This window comes from Pholis gunnellus (assembly GCF_910591455.1).
Source record: "Pholis gunnellus genome assembly, chromosome: 9".
NCBI lineage: Eukaryota > Metazoa > Chordata > Actinopteri > Perciformes > Pholidae > Pholis > Pholis gunnellus.
The window spans coordinates 15,079,017-15,100,270 of NC_136535.1; the positions used below are offsets into that span (position 1 = coordinate 15,079,017).

General features: G+C 41.8%; 1 protein-coding gene across 1 annotated transcript; it reads left to right on the plus strand.

Annotated features, from left to right (window-relative positions):
• The first annotated feature begins 230 nt into the window (after positions 1–230).
• Positions 231–11,746, plus strand: ppp2r1bb (protein phosphatase 2, regulatory subunit A, beta b). Its single transcript, XM_079166166.1, has 15 exons — positions 231–362; positions 1,004–1,094; positions 1,267–1,367; positions 1,504–1,736; positions 1,832–1,979; positions 2,101–2,256; positions 3,692–3,806; positions 4,047–4,117; positions 5,632–5,766; positions 7,317–7,490; positions 7,623–7,683; positions 9,397–9,551; positions 9,685–9,827; positions 9,914–10,005; positions 10,096–11,746. The coding sequence occupies exons 1-15, from the start codon at positions 285–287 to the stop codon at positions 10,110–10,112; spliced, it is 1,770 nt and encodes a 589-aa protein (XP_079022292.1). The 5' UTR covers positions 231–284; the 3' UTR covers positions 10,113–11,746.
• The last annotated feature ends 9,508 nt before the right edge of the window (positions 11,747–21,254 follow it).

Consider the following 21,254-nt stretch of genomic DNA (forward strand, 5'->3'; position numbering starts at 1 on the left):
TTTTACTGCTGTAACTATTGAGTGCTTTATATTATTACACAATTCGGTGGTTCTACCATTCTTGGACGTTGTGCTTGTTGAAGTTTTTTTTTTCATATAGTATTTCATTTAGTCTTTTGTGGTTTTGAATCGCTTGGCCTGAAGTTGTGCCTTTGCGGTTTTTCTCGGTGGTTTCTTGAAGGCAGCAGCAGCATAAGCGGGGGAGGCCCTGCAGCCGCTCTTCTCACGCAGAAACCCCGTAGTGCAACACAGCAGCGCCATTCGAAACTGCAACAATATCCAAAATGGCAGGAGCTGATGGAGACGACTCTCTCTACCCTATCGCCGTTCTCATTGACGAACTGCGAAATGAGGATGTCCAGGTACGTTAGTAACACTTGAATCGTCCTTTATAATGTTCTGTAAAAACATTTTTACGTGACGTTATTTTAGTCTCGCATCTGATTACCAGCTAACCCTAGCTAACGCTAAGCTAACTAGCACATATGCAAGCTAACGTTCCCGACCAAGGCCTGTCAGATATGTTCTGCCAATATAGTTGATTTGCTGTCATTATTTAAGACGTTAACTTGTAATCGTTTGTGTTTTTCGCCGCGTAGCTCTATCAACAACAATGTTAAAGCTGTGCAATTGACGTCAGTTGGTAACACAAGTTAACTATTGGTTTCATCGTCTAACAGAATGCTAGCTAACAGATTCAAGTTAGCAATCACAACAGCAGGGCGTTCCAGGCCGCAGTGGGTTCACTGTTATTTGCCAGTTTATCAATTAATGTAACCGTAAAGCTATCATTTCGATTCAGATATCTTTAGATGCGCTGATTAACGTTGACGTTACGTTACTTGTTGCGAAGACGCGGACTGTAGCCAAGATTACAACGTTAACCTCAAATGCCTTTTTTTTTACTAATTCCTAACTAGGTTAGCTGGGTACAGTGAAGCCTAACATTAATCGACACCGTTTATTGAACGTGCTTACACTTTATTGTGATGTCTTCTTGCAGTTACGACTGAACAGCATCAAGAAGCTGTCCACTATTGCCTTGGCACTTGGTGTTGAGAGGACTCGCACTGAACTCCTTCCTTTCCTCACAGGTAATAAAGTGAATCTTCTCACCCAGAGAATTATTTTAAGGTTGTCACGTGGAAAAATGCTGAATGTGTTGTACTTTATATCGCTGCTAGCTGTTGAATTAGTCATTGTATTACAACTTCAGACATAAATATACATGTTCACAGATTTGAATGACTCTTCCTCTTCCCTTAGACACTATCTATGACGAAGATGAGGTGCTCTTGGCCTTGGCTGAGCAGCTTGGCAATTTCACTATGTTGGTGGGGGGGCCAGAGTATGTCCACTGTCTCTTGGTAAGTCATCGGAGAAATTTTGCTTGTTTTTATGAGGAATTCAGTTTAGGGTTATGGACATTTCTGAAATCTAAATGTGTTTCTGTGAATAGTTGCACATTAACCCTATCTCGTCTTCTTCCTTCTTGATACACAGCCTCCCCTGGAGAGCCTAGCTACCGTCGAGGAGACCGTCGTCAGAGATAAAGCTGTTGAGTCCCTGCGCAAGATCTCTCAGGAGCATTCTCCAGTTGACCTGGAGGTCCACTTTGAGCCTTTGGTCAAGCGGCTGGCCAGTGGTGACTGGTTCACTTCTCGCACATCTGCCTGTGGTCTCTTTAGCGTCTGCTATCCCCGTGTCTCCAGCACCGTCAAAGCAGAGATCCGCCAGTAAGTAATTTAATACCTGGCGTGATTGTTTTAAGCTTCTCAACATGTTTGTTTATTCGGTGTTCTCTGATGAAATTGTCTGTGGTTATCTCCAGGCATTTTCGCACCTTGTGCTCCGATGACACTCCGATGGTGCGTCGTGCTGCAGCATCTAAACTGGGGGAGTTCGCCAAAGTCCTGGAGCTGGATTACGTAAAAAGTGACATCATTTCCCTCTTCACTGCTTTGGCCTCTGATGAGCAGGTACGAGCAGTTGTCTTCCTTCTCAGTTTAAACTGCTGTTGTACGCTGTGTTCTGCATCCCCCCCACCTGGCTGTGAATCCCAGGAATAGCCAAATTGATCATGTTACCTTTCTCCATCAGGACTCAGTGCGGCTGCTTGCTGTGGAGGCTTGTGTCAGCATTGCCACTCTGCTGCCTCAGGAGGACCTGGAGTCTCTGGTGATGCCAACACTGCGCCAGGCTGCAGAAGATAAATCCTGGAGGGTCCGCTACATGGTGGCTGACAAGTTCTCCGAGGTTAGTAGCAGACTTTCTCTTAACATTTTTCCTCCCGTTACTGGAATCTTGGTTAAATGTAGCATTGGCCAAACATTTCTATTGAGAAACAAGTGCATTGTAGCTCAGTGTTTCCATGACTCTTCCATGATGTTGGATTCAGAGTGAAGCTGTAACAAGTACTTCCAGAGTGCTGGTACTTCTGCATTGGCAAATATAACTTTTTTCGTAATTTACTTTTGCGTGGTTTTGCTCTTGTGCATGTTCTCTTCAGTAATATTATTGCTGAATGGAACATATTAGTTTTTTCATAGAGCAAGAAAGACAAAGGGCATGCACAAGTGTGAGAAACCAAGACATTTACATTAATTTGGTACCAATTGCTTAATCAATAATGTGTGAATTTACATTTGTAGACTCTTATGAATAGAGATGACATGCATTCACTGGTGCACACTGGTCCATTTTATTTCAGATTTTTCTAGGTTAATATCACTATTTTTTTAAATGTTACGGTCAACTTTGTTAAGCCAACTGTTGGGTCCATGACTCTGGGAGGAACGTTGTTTTGTTTTGGGCCAAAAATCACATCTCTGTATTTTCAGGCTGAAAGGCAAAAACGCAGTAAATATGTTTATTTTCTGCCATTATCGGCTAAATGTTCAGTTGTAAATCAAAGCGACATGTGAGATGTCACAGAAACCTTTATTACAACGGATATCATCTGACATGGTTAAACTTAAGTTTGAGACAAATTGAGGACCGCTTTAATTCAACTATATAGTCGTGCAACAATTTGTCAATCAGCATTATTCAACTAAAGTGTTCTTTAATGGATTCATCTTTGTTAATCAGACCTAGCCTAGGTTGCATCCCCTGACAAATATGAACGTGCACACCTGCAGTGTTTTATTCACAAACGGGCACTGTTCACTTGACAAGCTGTCTGCTCTGAGTGCCTCGCTCTCTCTCTCGCATTAGACATGCATCTGTGTTAAACTGAGCTTTGTCTTCACTCACGCTGGAGAAGTTCTACACAGATGTGTGTGACTGAGCTGTTGATACCGCTGTGTGCCGACGTAAAATATGAGACCAGTCATGGCCGATCAGCTGAAAACTGTGCGGTTACAATCGGCAGCCAGTTAATCGGTCCAGCTCTACTCGTAGTGCTGAACCGGGCTGTTGCACTACGTTCAGGACTTTGCTATGTGAGGCTGTAACGGGCTTAATGGCAGATTAATCTGCATGTAAGTAAGCTTCTTGTTGGAGCCAATTTACCAACTCAATTAAATGACTAAACTTTGAGTATCATCATAGTTGGCTGTTGCAAAGCTTTATTACCCACCTTTTATTCTTCATCCTCCACTAAAATTCATCCATGTTTATTTTTTCGATCGATGTTTTCCCCACATGCTTATTCGGCTATTGACTCGTATTGATTTCTCTCCAAATGTAGCTCCAGAAAGCAGTCGGGCCAGAGATCACCAAGAACGATCTGGTCCCGGCCTTCCAGAATCTGTTGAAGGACTGTGAAGCTGAGGTCCGTGCTGCTGCCGCCAACAAAGTCAAAGGTGGGTACACGAACACACGGTAATAAAGCCTTAATACCAGAGACCGTATGAAGGCAAAACAATGTCAAAAACCACGAGCGGATCTCATTTGTACTCGCGGATTTCAACATTGATTTGCCTTCAGAAGAGAGACTCACTGAAAATTGCATGTGTTAAATTGAACAACTTGTTTTCGTGTCTTGTCCAGTCGGTTCCATATGTTTTATTGATGATGTTCTCCTCTTCTTCTTTTCTTTTTAGAGTTCTGTGAGAACCTCCCAGAGGACAGTCGTGAGCAAATCATCATGACTCACATTCTGCCCTGTGTCAAGGTAAGAAGTACACCGTTCTGTCTGCCACACTGTGACGTTTCTCTGCTGCTGCACCTCTCAGTCGAACAAAAAACACTTTGAGCATGGAAAAAGAACTAGAGGCGTATCTTTTTATAGTTGACATGTGGTGTTGTGACGACTCAATTGCTGATGAGCAACCACTCATAAAGATAGGAAACTAAAAGTGTGTACACGAAAAATGTCTATTGCCAGTTGCATAGAATAGTGTGCTCATGGTTAAGTACAGTACAAAAGCTGCTCTGTAAAATGTAATGCACATTTACAACACAGTTATGATTTGTTAGGGTTCATCTTCCAGCTGTGGTAAAACTGTAGTTTCTTTAACGAGCTGTACTTTGCTTTCCTTCACTTCATTTGCTCAGATCTCAGCAGTTGATGCGTGGAATATTTAAACCGGCCAAATCTAACGAAATAACAATCAAAATGCGTGAATAAGATCTCGAGTGAAACAACATATTGCCAAACTATTTAGCAGATATTTCCACAGCGCGACACTCATTAACTGTGTGCTTGCTTTGATGTTCTTGATCAGCGTAGAGTATATCACCCATTCAAGTAGACAGCATTCACATACACAGAAAATTAATTAAATAAAATAAAAAGGAAGGATGATCTGACTATAACCTGTAGAGACGGCAGACATTTAGATATCCAAAGACGGTAATTGGTAAATGGTTATAAAGCCATTTTCTAGTCCTCCGACCACTCAAACTCCACTACATGTCAACATTCACATGTCAGAGGGTGCCAACCTACCTGTCAGGATCTAATGTAATGCACGTTCACACACCGATGGCACAGCCTTCCAGAGCAACTGGGGTTTTTGTCTCGTGCCCACAAACACATCCACAGTAGAGGAGCGAGGGATTCATCAGCCAATTAGTGGACGTCCTGCTCTACCTCCTGAGCATTAAGATGCCCCCTAACAGCACCCTCACCACAAAGGGCTGTTGATGGTAGACAGTAGGTAAGACACGGTGTCTGTGTGCCGGTAGCTGTCTGATTTTGAACACCAGGTGGCACTGTTGATTATGTCCAACACTAGTTCAGTTGTAGTGCTGCTGATTAACAAATCTTATAGAATTGATTTTTTTTTTTTATTCACTAATGGAAGTGGCAGTGAAGTTCCTGGATCTATAATCTATTTCATACAATAAGTACAGATCAGTGTCACAAGGGGTGATTTTGCTGATCCTGTTAACGCATCAAGTTTGAAACAAAGCTGAACAGGGAGCTTAAAAACTGACAGTCAAACAATTCTATATTGGTTTGATCAGTTATCTTTGAAATATGTTAGGACACGGTGCCATGAACATAATAAATATTCCAACGTAAGAGTTAATAATATTCAAATTGTATAGTACACACAAGTGGATTGTAGCTTCCCTCTCTGTAGTGTGTTGTGAATATGACCCACAGCAGTAGTTTTTATGTTTAACTGCATACGTTTTGTCCTAACTGTTTGTCTGTCTGCTCTCTCTGTCTCTCGCCAGGAACTCGTCTCAGACACCAATCAGCATGTGAAGTCCGCCCTGGCCTCCGTCATCATGGGCCTGTCCACCATCCTGGGCAAGGACAACACAATAGAGCACTTACTGCCTCTCTTCTTGGCTCAGCTCAAGGACGAGGTAAAGACAACGCACACTCGTCATGGCCGGGCTCAGTTTCTCTCTGTCATTTTACGCACCTGGCTTTTGAAACCCTTAAGGCGGTGCTTAGTTTGGTAACACTCTCAACAAAAGCTTCATGTGACGCGCCCGCCCTTTACCAACTTCTTTGGCCTTTGGGGATCAGCACGTCTGCGAGAGGGTAAAGCCACTTAGCTGCAGCCACCGGGTGTAGCTGGCTGGTAGGAGGAGACTGGGTGCAGCTGGCAGCCAGACAAGGCCGTACAGTTGGAGGACGGGGTTGCTGTGTCTAGAGGGACGTGTAAACAAACGTTGCAACTAGATACGATATTGCAAGATGGATTTTGATTGTATGTATGTCTAATCTAGGTAGTCAGTGGTTAAAGTACGTCATGCTAGCACATTTTAGTATAGTTCTGTAATTAAATTGGACATATCCTTTCATTAGTGTGTCTGGTTTGCACTTCAGTTATTTTTGTGTCCGTCGGTATGAGACATGCCGTTTTGAAAGAATTTGTTCCCAGAGCTGTTACAGACGCGTATTTGTGGAGCGTTGCGTTATGTGCATTACGTTACAATAGGCTGGATTCTAAAGGAAGAATGTACGTTGACATTCATCAGCTAAAAGAACCGGTTCATCGGGAACAACGGTGGCCCAATGGCCTCCTCTCCTGCGAATACATCTCCATGACCTACATTTGCATATTGAGATTAGACGCGCGTTTGACAGGTTAGACATATATTTATGTGAATGTTTTGGAAGGTGTGCGGCTGTCATTTCTTCCATTGCTTCTTTCCTTCGTCCTATTTAAAGATGGCCCCGTTTCCTCACAGCACAAACGAAAGACTAAGAGTGTCTAATTGGATTTATGTCCTAACTGACAGCGTTGACTTGCACATTTCAATAACTCAAGGTGCCGAGGACAGTTTAACGGGAGTACGGTGGAGGATGTTCTGCAGACGTGCCATTTATTTATTGGCTAAATTATTACAAAGTGTTACTGTTGTATCTCCATTCTTGTATATAAACCTGGGTTACAATGTTCTTGACAAAACTACTTGGAAGTCTGATTTAGTTTACAGTGACTGAAGGAGCTTAGCTGTAGACGATACATTTACACCTGAGATAGAAGCTAGAGTTGTACAATATGATGCTTCAAACACTTGGAGCTGCTAGGAAAGGATGAGGGCCCGTCCTATTAGATTTCACTTTGTTTTGAAAGGCTTGCAATGCCCGCTTTTCATTCAAAGACATCATAATGAAGTGTGCTAATAAAGGAGTTGTAGATTGATAATGTGTTGCAAGATGCGTCAGACTGTAATTGGCAAAAACAACTTTTTGCTGTATGCAGGTTCGTTATCCTATAATTCCTGTAATATAAGGGCTCCCTGAGGTCCATAAAGAGCCTAATTACCTCCTCTTAGACCCATTATTTCTGTTATTCCAGTGGTACTTGGAATGCGGCATTAAATATCAAACTGCTTAGTTGTGCTAAAGTGCGTGCTGCCATGTGCTTATTAACACGTTCCTCTTCATCTTTCTGTCACAGTGCCCCGAGGTGCGTCTCAACATCATCTCCAACCTGGACTGTGTGAACGAGGTGATCGGCATCCGTCAGCTCTCCCAGTCACTGCTGCCAGCCATTGTGGAGCTGGCGGAGGATGCCAAGTGGAGGGTCCGCCTCGCCATCATCGAGTACATGCCTCTGTTGGCAGGACAGCTGGTGAGTCGCGGGGTCTAGGAACACAGAATGTTTTGAAGGTCTTCTAATTAGCACTGAGAAATATTGCCAATATGATTTGACTGTAGACGTCCACGAGAGTAATCTGATTACAATGTGTCCACGTTTTCTCAGGGGGTGGAGTTCTTTGACGAGAAGCTCAACACCCTGTGTATGGCCTGGCTCATTGACCACGGTAAGGCACTTTTAATGGGCAACGTTTTCCGCGGTATTAACAAATTTAACTTGTAAATATAAACCTACTGTTTTGTGGCATGACATAGTACGTGCATTTTACAAGGGGTTGCTTTAACAGAGTTTGGCTATATTCTTTTATTCTATGAATTCAGATTGTTCCAAATATTGTCTGTTTTATTTCTGTTCTTACAACCCAATAACCTCCATAACATCTGCTCATTTTTCATACACACGCAGACAATGTGGCATCAGTACCAATACTGTTCAGATGATGTAGATTTATACCGTTGTTAAAAGAGTTACACATCTAGGACTTCTCTCTAGTTTAAACTATTCTGTGAGACTATCCCCCATATTCACTTCCTGGAAGAGCTGTGTACCCGTAGAGATACACAACACACCCTGCTCAAACTCTGAGTGAAACATTTTCCCAAAAAACAATGTTCAGAGTATCAAGTTTTCTAATTAGAGAGAGACACACATTTGCTATTGAGGACAAAGGGCCGACTGGGTTACATCATTGGAATGCTGTTGGTGTGTGTGTGTGTGTGTTGGTGATGACGGGTTAGGGCTGTGCCACCCTTACATAATCCCCTCCAAAGAAAAACAGGACTAGAGAAATCAGCCCAAAGTCTGTCCCTCACTGACTCTGGTACAAAGGGATCTTGTTGTGACTATTTACTCAATGTGTGTGTGTGTGTGTGTATTAATGTTGCACGGTGTATCGATACTAAAAAGGTACCGCGGTACCCGTAGGTTAAAACGATAGGATTTTGCATATTTTTAGTTATTAAAATAGCGCGCGATCAGAGCGCACTCACTGTTCCGCTTCCTGTCATGCTGCCGGCACGCATTGACTGCAAGTGGGCGGGGCTACCCAGCGCTCACACACGCAACAGGCAGCGCTCACTCACTCACAGCGAGTCATCGCAGGGGAGACATGGCATCAAGTGCAGGAACTTTTGCCGACCGTCCTCGGCTTGTTGGGAAAAAAAAGATGCCAGAAGTGAAATCTGGAAGTACTTTGGCTCCATTGCAGACAGTGAAGGAAAGCCCACTGACTTCTGAGGACCAAGACACGTCAGGCTTTGAACGGAATCACTTTACTTTTGAACTGCGTATAACAAACTGATAAAGTGAACAGAACGCGCTCTCGCACTCGGGACATGTGGATTTCTTCATACTGTCATTCTCATCGTAAGCACGTAACATGCTACTTCCTAGCTCTTCAAAGTAAAAGTACTTCCTGTTTCATGCTATTCACAATAAAAGTAAATCGGGTCATTTAAGCTTCTCACATCTACAGCTTAACAACATAAACAGTGTAACACAAACGTGAACTATATTAATTATGTTATACAATCAAAACAATTCACAACACATACAGAGACCCGTCTGCAAAACTTGTTTCAAAGCCACACAGACCAAGGGAGGCAACACCTCAAACATGGCAAAGCATCTTTCAGACAGACAACCCGAACTTTTCGAAGAGTTCAAAGAACGACAGGTTTTCATTACGTATTTGTGGTATTGTATCGGGTATCGTATTTATGGCGGGTATCGTATCGAAGTCATAATTTTGGTATTATGACAACCCTAGTGTGTGTGTGTGTATGTATGTATGTATATATATATATATATATATATATATATATATATATATATATATATATATATATATACTGTAACACCTCTCACTGTCATACTCTAGTGTATGCCATCCGTGAGGCGGCCACCTGTAACCTGATGAAGCTGGTGGAGAAGTTTGGAGCGGAGTGGGCGCAGAACACCATCGTGCCTAAAGTGCTGGGCATGGCCAACGACCCCAACTACCTCCACAGGATGACGACTCTCTTCTGCATCAATGTGAGTCAACGGCAACGTTTCCCATGAACGTGCTCTCATGTTTGAAGGGCTAAACGTCCCATAAAGGTGGTGTCTAAAGCTGTATTGGTTTTGTTTTTTTGAATGGCTGGTGACCATCTGTATTGTGTCTCAGGCTTTGTCAGAGGCGTGTGGCCAGGACATCACCACCAAGCAGATGCTACCAGTGGTCCTCAAGATGTCCAACGACCAGGTGGCCAACGTACGCTTCAACGTGGCCAAGTCCCTTCAGAAGATCGGCCCCGTCCTCGACAGCAAGTATGTTGTCTTTGTCATCGGGTGTTTTCTCTCCAGAGCGATGGGGGAACGTTTGTTTAATAATTGTCGTCCTCTTTGTCCTGAAGTGCCCTTCAGACAGAAGTGAAGCCGGTGCTGGAGAAGCTCGCCACAGACACAGACATGGATGTCAAGTACTTTGCCCAGGAGGCTATCAGTGGTAAGCGTTTCACTCTTATTATTGTAAACACACTTTAAATGACACCAATCGAATGTATTCATTTATTCTTGTTTTCTCCTTTTCACACAGTTCTGGTCCTCGCATAACCAACCCAACATGGCTTCACCAGACAACCACCCAAGACGGCAACGCAAACACTTTCACAAGATATTTATTGATGTTCAGGAACAACTGGTAAATGTATAGAGAAAGCTGTTAACAATTGTTAAATCCATTTTCCTTTTGTTCACTGTCCAATAGTAGACTATGTTCAGGCCCAGCACAGGCTTCTTGGTTCCCCCTCTTTGCTGTAAATGGGTGCTTTAACAGCGGCAAGGTGTGTTGAACTTGCATTAAGTGATGCATGCTGACTAATGTGCTTCTGTACTAGCTAAGCATCGCTGTCCAGAACCCCTCTTCACATTCCTCCCTTTACGTCCTCTGCAGCTTACCACTCGTCTGTGTTAGCTACCTAGCACACAGCGCTAGGCTAGCTCTCCGTACTGCTGCGCTTCTCTCTCCACGCTAGACACAAACTCGGAGCAGCAGACGGAGCAGCAAGCTGTTTATTTAGCTGAGCTTCCTCCCAAATTCACCCTTTGATAGTCGTCTCCTGCATGAGATGCTGCTGTAGCTCTCCAGAGAACTGATTACTAGGCTCTTTACACCAGACCAAACCTGTTGTTTCCTAAACGGTTCACAGGATTGTTCTATACAAAGCTCTGACAGAGAATTAATGGGGTGTCCATTACTGCATGTAATGTGATGAACTCTCAATGATTGCATGTACTAATCGGTCTCAGACGGTGTCCTTTCCCAACTCTGTGAACCAGACTTAAATGCACAGTTTGTTCTGTACTCTGATTGAATCAGCCAAACCTCGGCCCGCTGTAACGAGACCTTTTCACAGCAGCCATTTAGACGCGTCATAGCCGGGTAAACATAGGTTTTATTGATCAAATTAATTACGCTCTCATTCTATTAAGAGTCACAGTCATTCCAGTGAGCCAGCTTGCCAAATACCAGGGCCCTGGCACACCTTTAAAAAAGCAGCACGGCCATAATTAATGTTATTAATTACACCTGTTTACCCGGCCCTGACGGGTCACAATGGCTGCTGTGAAGAGGGCCCATAGGGACCAGCTACGTCATAATCATCCCTCCTCCAAATCCTCAGAGATGTTGTTGTTGTGCTAGGGTGGGAATCAGTTGTCACTTATGATTTGATGATGATATGTTCTCTGCATTGCTCTTAATCTTTGTGCCAATGACTTTGAGAAGCAGTGGTGTTTTTCTTTTAGTACACCTGGGTAACTAGTCTTCACCTGTCCTGTAAAGAGACGATGCTGTTCTTCTTGAAGGGACACGTAATAATGGCCGTTAACAGGAGGGTAACGCTAACTCGACTCCAGCTATGAGGGGCCGTGGCCCTCTTCCTGTCCTAGAGCCGTCATGCTAAATTCCTCCACTGTAAATGAGATTTAGAAGTAGACGGTCGGCGAATGTAAAGGGCCACCCAAGGATTCTTGCTGACAAATCTCTACACGATGGAGAACTAATGCATGCTTTCATGGAGAACGAGTACCTAAGTGTGCATACTGTTTTATTACGGGGGTGGTTATGGGCCGTTTGAATAAATGTATCTTCTGTGTTGATAAAATAAACTTCTGTCTTTCCCTGAACTTCTCCCGCTGTTCCCTCCTCCCCTCATTTTGTTCTTGAATAAACCTTGATTAATTGACCTGTATCACGAAGACTGCTTTTATTTTGAAATCTCTCCCAACAGTTGGGACGCTGTACTATGTCTTTAAAAATCTGAATAAAGTAACACAAAGGAACCAGTGTAGCCGGCTTTTGTAACTAGTTATTGCTCAAGTACAAGAAGGTCTCTCGTCGCTGTAGTTGTTAATTTGCTACATGATGGACAAGCAAGACTTTTAGTGACATTTTCTTTAGCAAATTACTGTGAATTCTTTTTTATCACATTTGTTTACACATACTAAACTGACTTTTGTTGTGACATACTGTACTATAACAGTAGTCATTTTCATGACCTATTTTATCACCCAGATCTTGTTTGTTTCTATGAAATTCTTATGATTTGCTACGTGACATACGATACAATCACTTTTCTGACGCTATGCTGAATTCTTATGACATTTATGCTACAACATACTATGACTTTTTAATGACATACTCGACTATGAAAACTCAACTTTGTGACATAACATGAAATTTGACATTTTTGTGATGTATTGCACTTTGTATGACATATTTCCTATCCTACTATACTATGACCTTTCTATGAAATGTTTTATGACACTTGACTTTTTATGACATACTTTAATTACTTTTTCATGACATCCTACACTGACCTATTTGACATCTTTTAAAACTATATTATGACACTATGCTTTGACATTTTTAAGACACACTCCACCATTACATTCTTTTGATATGCTTTACTATGACTTCATGACATCTTTTTTTTGACAGATTATGCTATAGCTATTTTTGACTTATTTCTACATACTATATGAATATTTTAAAACTTACTCTGACATACTATAATATGGCTTTTTTTAAAACATACAGTCAGGGCTATAAGTATTTGGACTGTGACACAATTTTTCTAATTTTGCCTCTTTACACGACTCCAATGGACTTTCAGCTTTAATTCAATGGATGTAACGAAAATATCACATTACCCGTTTAGGAATTGCAGCCATTTTTACACCGTCCCCCACATTTTCAGAAGCCCAAAAGTAATTGGTGAAACAAACATAATTGTGACTGTAATCATTATTTGTAATAGTTGTATAGTAGTCAATGACTGCCTGAAGTCTGGCACCCATAAACATCACCAAACGCAGGGTTTCTTTTAACCTGGATGTGCTTTGCGAGGCCTTTATTGTTATTACTGTTTGTGGGTCTTTCCGCCGTCAGCTTGATCTTCAGTAAGTGAAAAGCCTGCTCGCTTGGGTTGACATCAGGTGACTGACTCGGCCATTGAAGAATATCACATTCCTTTACCTTGAGAAGCTCTCGGGTTGTTGTCGCAGTATGTTTTGGGTCGTAATCCATCTGCATTGTGAGGCGCCATCCAATTAAGTAGCATGAGGCTGAATCTGAGTTGATAGTTTTCGCTCGATACATCTCAGAACTCATCCTGCTGCTGCTTCTGTGACATCATCAATAAACTCCAGTGACCCAGTTCCGTTGGCAGCCATACATGCCCATCCAAAGCACTGCCTCCACCATGTTAGACAGATGATGTGCTTTGCTTTCCTTCTCCACACTTTGTTCTCTTCCCGTCATTCTGGTACAAGCTAACCTTGGTTTCATCTGTCCAAAGAATCTGGTTCCAAAACTGGTCGGGCTTTTTCAGATGTTTTCTGGCAAAGTCTAAATCGGGCCTTCAGTGTTCTTCAGTGTTCCCAGAGGTTTGCACCTTGCTGTGAAGCTCCTGTATTTAGATTCATGAAGGCGTCTCTTGATTGTAGACTTTAACAATGGCACTCCTACCTCCTCCAGAGTGTTCTTGACATCAGTAGATGTTATGAAGGGGTTTTCTTCACCAATATACCTATACCATGAAATCTTTATGACACACTATACTTTTACTTTTTATGATTTGTTAATGAGATTTTTATGAGAATACTATGCTATGACTTATTAATGACACACTATACAATGACATTTTTTTTGATAACATACCCTACACTGACATTTTTGTGACATTTTACACTGTGACTTTTATGATGTACTACACTATTCCTGTTTTATGACTATGAAACATGACTTTTTTATGACTTACTTTGGGATGACTTTCATGAGTTTTGTTATGACATTGTACAATGACTTTTTATGAAATACTAATTAATAACTTTTAATTAGGTCTTTATTATATACTATAATATAACATTTTTTATGTTATTGCTAAACGATTTTTTGACGATATTAAATAATGACTTGTTTTTAACTTTTTACGACATATTGTATTATGACATTTTTCACGACACATTTCTATTTCTTATTTATGACATACTATACTTTTACTTTTAGTATAGTACATGATGTACTACACTATCACTTTTTATAACATATTTGTTAAATTTTTACGAAATGTTTCTTGATGTATATGCTATGACTTTTTATGATATACTTTACCATGACTTTTTTTCATAACATACTATGTCATAACATTTTATTAGGATATTTTAATACCATTTATACAATTACCTTTTTAAGACATAGTATTTATGACATAGTATATCATATTTTATGATGTTTTTATAAGATACTACTATATGCTTTTTTTAAATTTATTATATACTATCACATTTTTATGGCATACTAAAGTAAGACTTTAACTTTTTTGGCATTCTATACAATGACAATTTATTGGCATACTATACTTTTATTTCTATATAATTGCAGAAATATTCACCCTCTATGTGTGTCAATAGTCTGCTTTGGTTTGTTGTTATTTGTGTCAGAACAGCTGGAGACTTAGTTTCGTCCCAATCTTTTATGCAAACTGCAGAAGTTCAGTCAAGCTACACGGTGACCATGAGTACAAAACACATTTTAATTGCTGCCAAATGTTCTGGATTTGCTTGAGGTCTTGACCCGGACTCAACCACTCCAGGATTTAACAATGTTTTTTCCATGTAGCTCTGACTTTATGTTTGGGCTCATTTTCATGCTGGGGAATACATTTCCCCAGCCACAGTTGTCTTGCAGACTGCAGCAGGGCTTCCTCGAGCATTTCCCTGTCCTTTACTGCATTGATTTTCTCCTCTATCTTCACAAGATGAATAGGGACTGGTGCCGAGAAGTGTCCCCGAAGCAGGATGATGCCACCACCAGGCTTCATGATGGAGATGATGGGGTTCTGGTGATTTGCTTTCGGCAAAAATGTAGTGTTCATGCAGTGCAAGAAAAGCTCGATTTTGGATGGTGTTGCTGGACAATTGCGTATCAAAAGGCCTAATTATATCCTCTGTGACGTTGTGATATAAAACCTGAAATCCAAGAACGGTAAATACTCTTTGTCTGCTTTGTATAAATATCATTTTAAGCACAAATTGTATCTTCTCAGCCTGTAAATGACTCAAGAAAATGTGGGATTAATTTCACATGTTCCTGGTCTCATGTTTGGTCAGCTCTAACCTGGTCGACTGCTGCTGTAGAGATGAAAGCGCAGTGTCCTTTGGGCTGTTTTGTCCACGGGGAACCATGCAGAGCAGGGCAGGATCTGCAGCTGACACATGCACTGACCCGGACTACTGCTGGGGAGAGCAACACTGCAAAATATGGGCTGGGCTGAGAAAGAATATTTGTCTTTCTCAACCATGTGTAGTTTGAATGTATGAAAAAACAAGTTTACATCTTAGTTTCCAGGGTCTTAAAGCAATATTCACACAGCAAATTGAACTGTACTTTGTTTTGTGCCACACGCACACAACATCAATCTGTTAATTCCAAATGAGCAATCAACAGAGGATTAGGGCAATAAATCACATGGCAGAGATATTTATAAGAATCTCAATTCTCCTTTTTTTAATCTCCTCAAATCTCCCATCACCCCTCCTCTGAGCCATGTGCCCTCCCAATCCTCCACACAGCCCTTTGGCTGTATATACCTCACAGCCAGAGCACATCATGCACAGATACTGTAAAGCACAGATCCGTGCAGCTTGCTGAGTGTCAGCACATTCTGCTCCAGCGAGACCACCTTGAGAGCTATTGTGAAGTAGGAAACAGATAAACGTTATGGAACCTTTGAGACGGACAACCAAACAACACTTTGCCTTTTCGTCACGTATACAGTAGCCTACTACGTCAGAGTTATTTTTTTAAGCTGGTGATCTAGACTCAGGAGGAACATGCCAAAGCTTTGAACTACATTTTTTTTCCGACAACCGAAAATCTTCATTAAGACACGATTACTTGAGGGCGAGAGCTAATCCGCCCCCTTAAATCCACGAGGCAGCAATGAAACAGCAGCAACCTATTTCTTTCTATTTAGATCCTGTTATTTGGGGGGATTTTCAGCAGCCAGAGCCCTTGACAGCGCTGAGAGCCCTGACGTCAATGCAGCTGCCTCCCAGGACTGTGTCATTTATAATGAAAGGAGTCAAGCAAAGCCCCCACACAGCACGCACATGCATGTGCACGAACGCACATGCACGCACGCACGCACAAACGCCCACGCACACACATAGTGAGGTCAGATGCTCTCAAGGTGACAAATGACATCAGCCAGGGCCCACTAATTTCCCTTAAGTCACCTTGTCACTTCAGCTCCCCTTCTTTATTCTGTCATATCTCAGTGAGGCAGCAAAGGTCTATAAACCATATCAAATGTCTCGGGGATCAAATCGGAGCAAACACGAGGATCGCTCGAGTGAGTGACTCTTGGCTTTGCTGTAACATCCGGACCAGAGCCCGGGCACTATGCTGGGTCATCTGTACTGGGATTTTAGACTCTGTCCATCTGCTGGCCACTGTGTACTCAGAGATACAAGACTGCGCTAAACAATGGGGGACAAATACCTATGGGTGCAGTATGACCTTCAACGAGGAGCTGATTTCACATATAAGTAAACACACACCATGCAGAGCTACAGCATTTACGCCTGCCTGTATGCTGCACTAGGCTTTTTCAGTGTAAATGTGTTTTTTTGTCGGTGTGTATTGCATGGCTGGACATCACAGAAAAGACCCATCTCGTTACAAAACTTATTTTTTTTCCCAAACTCTATATTCAAAGCTCGAGCATTTTGTCTCCAAGTGTACTCAATTTGCCTATTTTGTGTGCAGCTCTATTCCTGAACAGGGCTGTGATCTCCTGCTCTAAAAAAGACGCAGTAGGATGTTGTCATCCACCCTCCTTTCGTTGTCACGGCAACCATTGATGTCATTACAGAATACTTTGGCCCGACGAGTGAATGGGCCCCGCTCTGATGTTTTACTGAAAGAAAAAGGGAAGATTACCACCGTCTGTCCTCGTATCAGCTGTCTTTCTCCCCCCCCCCCCCCCGCCCCACCACCCACCCCCCAAGAGTCTGCGACAGACAGCCAGCTGAAGGTCTCCATGGCAGACAATGGCACTGAATACGTGCTATAAATAACTACATTTAACTGGAAAATGCTGCTGTGTTTTAGGGCAATATTCTGCTCTGTGGCACTTTTCAAACATAGAAGCGAAGTGTGTCGACATGTGCCTCGTATCTGGCTTTATCTGGCGTTTCTCTCGCACCAAAGCAGGAGATTTATTTTTAAGAGCTCTCATGGGTGGATCCCAGCACAAAGCCGCCGCCGCCGTCTTGCAGCTCTTTTCACTTTGCATTAAAGGCAACAGATGCAAAACGTGAGGCTACGTCGAGAAATCTGACCGGTGCGAGTGTGACCCTTTTGGATCAGCAGTGCCATGTTGTAAAAAACGTCTGATTCAAAGAGTAGAAGTGAGGACTTGGTTCCTGTGAACAGACTGACACCCCCACCCCCCCCCCCCCCCCCCCCCCCCTCCCCCCTCATACCTACCTCTGGTGATGCATTAGTGGGATTAGCTGTTCTCTGTCTGAGGGGGCTGATTGGATTGACGTGTTCTCTCTACATGATCCTCTCTAACAGGGACAAACCTCTGCTCTGAAACAGGAAGTTATTTTCTAGAAGCATTATTTTTGCTCTGGATGTATTTACAGTCTGCAGTCTGTTCCTCAGGTCAACCAATCAGAGCTCGGCTAGGGACAGCCCCCTCCTTTTACCTGCACTTTACTAACAGAAAAAGAGGCGTTTGAGTTTCATGTAGTTTGATAAATATTGACACGCGATTGCCATTGGAGATGGACTAAATGATGACGTCACATCAGTGACCTAAACCAGCGGTCAGGGCTTAGGGTGCTTATCAGTGAGGATGAATTATTCAGTCCTTCATCCTGCTCGTACACACAGAGTCCAAAGAGTTCTCCACAGGCCAGCTGAGGATCACATCAGGGTGTACAACAGAAAGTATTGGTTTGTTTAGTGATTGATGTGTGTGCGGTTCAGTGTAATTCTTTATATATTTATCACAGGAAGGTGCTTATAAGTCCACATACAGTATTTAAAAGGGGCGTTACAGCTAAATAATAATAAAAAACCTTGTTTGTGCTAGTAGTTTAGTCATAACCATAACTTTTTTTTAAATGACATTTTTTATGACATACAATACTATGACTTTCTGAACGGCATTTTTTAAATGACAAACTAGATTGTTAATTTTAATTTTTTTTTTTTAAAAGACATTTTTATGGAAAAGTCTGATGTTTTTATGGCATACTACACATTTGTAATGATGTTTTTATGACACTTTTTAAAGGAATACTATACTATGACATTTCTAATGGGATGCTAGATTATGGTATTTATTTTTAAATTTTCATGACATACTATACTCATATTTTTTTCATGGCACATCTGTCATCTCTATAGTTGTGACTGGAAATATGCAACACATTGGTGACAGCATTAACCCCGTCAACAAACAATTTTTAGTTGATAATCAAAGTCTAGCTTTAGAAAAATATAAATATGTAAACTATGCAACAGAACCAGTCCTTAAGCTTCTGCTGGATCGTCCGCCTCGGGAGCTTTTAGCTCTGGTATGACTCAACAGTTTATATGAAGCACTTGGTGTGATTCATTTTCCCAGGTCATTAACCAACGCCTACACTATGCAGCCCTGGGGCGCTGTGAGACGGCTGCAGTTTGTAGTTACAGGACAATTGGGTTACGTGGGGAAGACGGCAGAGTGAGTGTGGAAGAAAATACTTAAGTGTCGGCTCTGTAGCCGTGTTTCAGTAACCAGGATGAACACAAAAGCACCATTTGAAAGTATCGTCACAACACACACACACACAAAACTTATGGGACGACACGCAAAAGAACACACCCACATACCAAATATCTTTATGTTCAATAAACCTTTTTTAATCTCAACAGCAAGTTAGCTTATGTGTGGTCAACATCAATGAAGGTAAATATAAAAGTGGATTTCTATTGATAGATTGATGCTTTGTTTTATCAGCAGGAGGTGAAATTATGATACTTGGAAACCCATCCACTAGAATCTTCATGACTTTAGTCTTCAACTGGAGAAATATTGCTATAATACTTTTAAATGGCGTACACTGATTGACCAACAAGAAAAAAAAAAAGCACTGCAGAGAAGCGGACAAAGAAGCTCCAAAACTCCACACGGTGGGTCGTACAGGGAAACTTCTGAGGGACTTTGGTTTTGTACCTTTTGTAAAACCTGGCTCTACTTATTTTCTGAAAAAAAGAAATAAGAGAAGAAATGATAAAAAGGTTTCAACCGGAAATAATAGTGCTATTTAAAATCTTAATTTAGATTGAAAATACGGAAAAGTAAAAAAGGCACACTGAACACTTTTTCACGTTCCACACAAAATTCACCTTCGGTGCACCGAAGATTCACTACACCACTAATTTGTACAAAGAACGCCCGTCGTAAACGGACAAGCGTTTCTCTTTCTTGGATTAAAATCAACAATCAGATAAAGTATTACTGTGTCTGGTCTTTCTCTGAAAGAAATTTGTTTTGTGTCCATTATTGGTGGGGAAGAGAGAGGAGAAAGGTGCTTCCTACAGATTCCGGTTTGTTTCATCTGCCAGGAAACAGCGGCGAGATACAACCCCCCCCCCCCCCCCCCCCCCCCTTTTTTCCCGCCTCCTCCTCTCTCGCTACATCTCTTCTTCCCCTTGTTGTCAAAGTGCTCCAGTAATCAACCTCCACAGATCATCCTGTAGCTGTTCTAGCCTGACCATTGACTAAATGAAAGCAAATCATCATCAAAATATTCACTTAAAAAAAGGCAAAAATCCACCCTGTGACACTCCTACACTAGCATGTGCTGACAAACCTTCTTCCTCACACTCGTACTCGAGCTCCTTCTCTTTCTAAAAAGGGACATTTTCAACATGACCCAGAAACTGGGTGTGAGCTCATTCCCGTCAATAAACTGTGGCAGCATGACCATATAAGCACATCAATCATTTATAAATCTATGGGTTGAACAATTAACGCAAACCACAGGACCTGATTAGCAACATGTCTTGTGGCTGCGGTGCACTCTGGTCTAACAAAGCCATTGTTAGTATCTCTGTCCCTTTGACTGATCCAACGTCAGAGCTAAAGAGGTGCGGATCCTGACATCAAAACTTGATGCGTTGTATGAGAGAATCATACTACTACTAATAATAACAATTAGATTAAAAACTGTGCATTGCCAACAGTGTTACTCTGTTGTAAAGGTAGGTAGACTTCAAATCTTCAGCAATGGATTTCATAATCAACATTATATTTTACGTCTTTTTAAAATGTTTCTAAATAAGCCTAAAATTGATTTCGGACTGTTGGTCAATTTTAGGGTGGATTTTTCCTTTAAGTCTCGCACAGGACTGTAACAACAGTTGGTCCACATTTTCTAGCCATCATTTAAGACCGTCAACTCTAAAGTCTTCCAGTCAAACCACATCTGTACTGTAGAGTCTGATTGTGAGCTCTACAAAGTCCGCTCAGTCCAGTCTACAGACTGAGAGAGACCGTCTTGTTTTGAAGGCTAATCTGACAAACGCTCGAAGAGTTAAACCCAAGATCAGAAAGGTCAGACAGTTTGGCAGATGGTCACAGTCCAATAATCTCTCGTCGTAACATTCTGTTGTTCCGCTTGTTTTTAAACCATCGTCATCTGTCAGAGGAGATGCATCTGTGCGCTTCAAGTAGATTGAACACAGTCAAAGTGCTGTTAAAAAAAAAAGAAGAAAAAAAAAAAAAGATCTCTCATCTTGTTGCGGATTCACCGGTCAGTCAAAGAGCGGTGGTGTGCATGTAGTCAAAATCCAGTGTCAGGTGACCGCTGTTTTGTTGGTCTTCATCTCACCGACGCCGTGAAGTCAGAGAGGAAAAACATTCTTTCATGAAGTCTAATGCAGGAATCGTTAAGGGGCCGTTCCACGATCATAAACATGATTAATAACACAACACAGAGTCATGACTGGAGCACTGAGGATGTAAACCAGAATTATTCTAAAAGCTACGACTGTGCACTGAGGGGGAAAGCACAGTTTGTTATTTTTGAACGGAGACGTCAATACAGTTGTTTGTCTTTTTTTCCCCCGACAAATGTCATAAATGCAGAAAAAGTTGCACTATGAATTGTGCAAACAAACATAATCAC

Excerpts from the sequence above, each read along its gene's own strand:
- ppp2r1bb (XM_079166166.1), top strand. The coding sequence starts at position 285 with ATGGCAGGAGCTGATGGAGACGACTCTCTCTACCCTATCGCCGTTCTC. Across the intron at positions 7,491-7,622 it reads CTCTGTTGGCAGGACAGCTG|GGGGTGGAGTTCTTTGACGA; the intron begins GTGAGTCGCGGG and ends ACGTTTTCTCAG. Across the intron at positions 9,828-9,913 it reads GGCCCCGTCCTCGACAGCAA|TGCCCTTCAGACAGAAGTGA; the intron begins GTATGTTGTCTT and ends TTTGTCCTGAAG.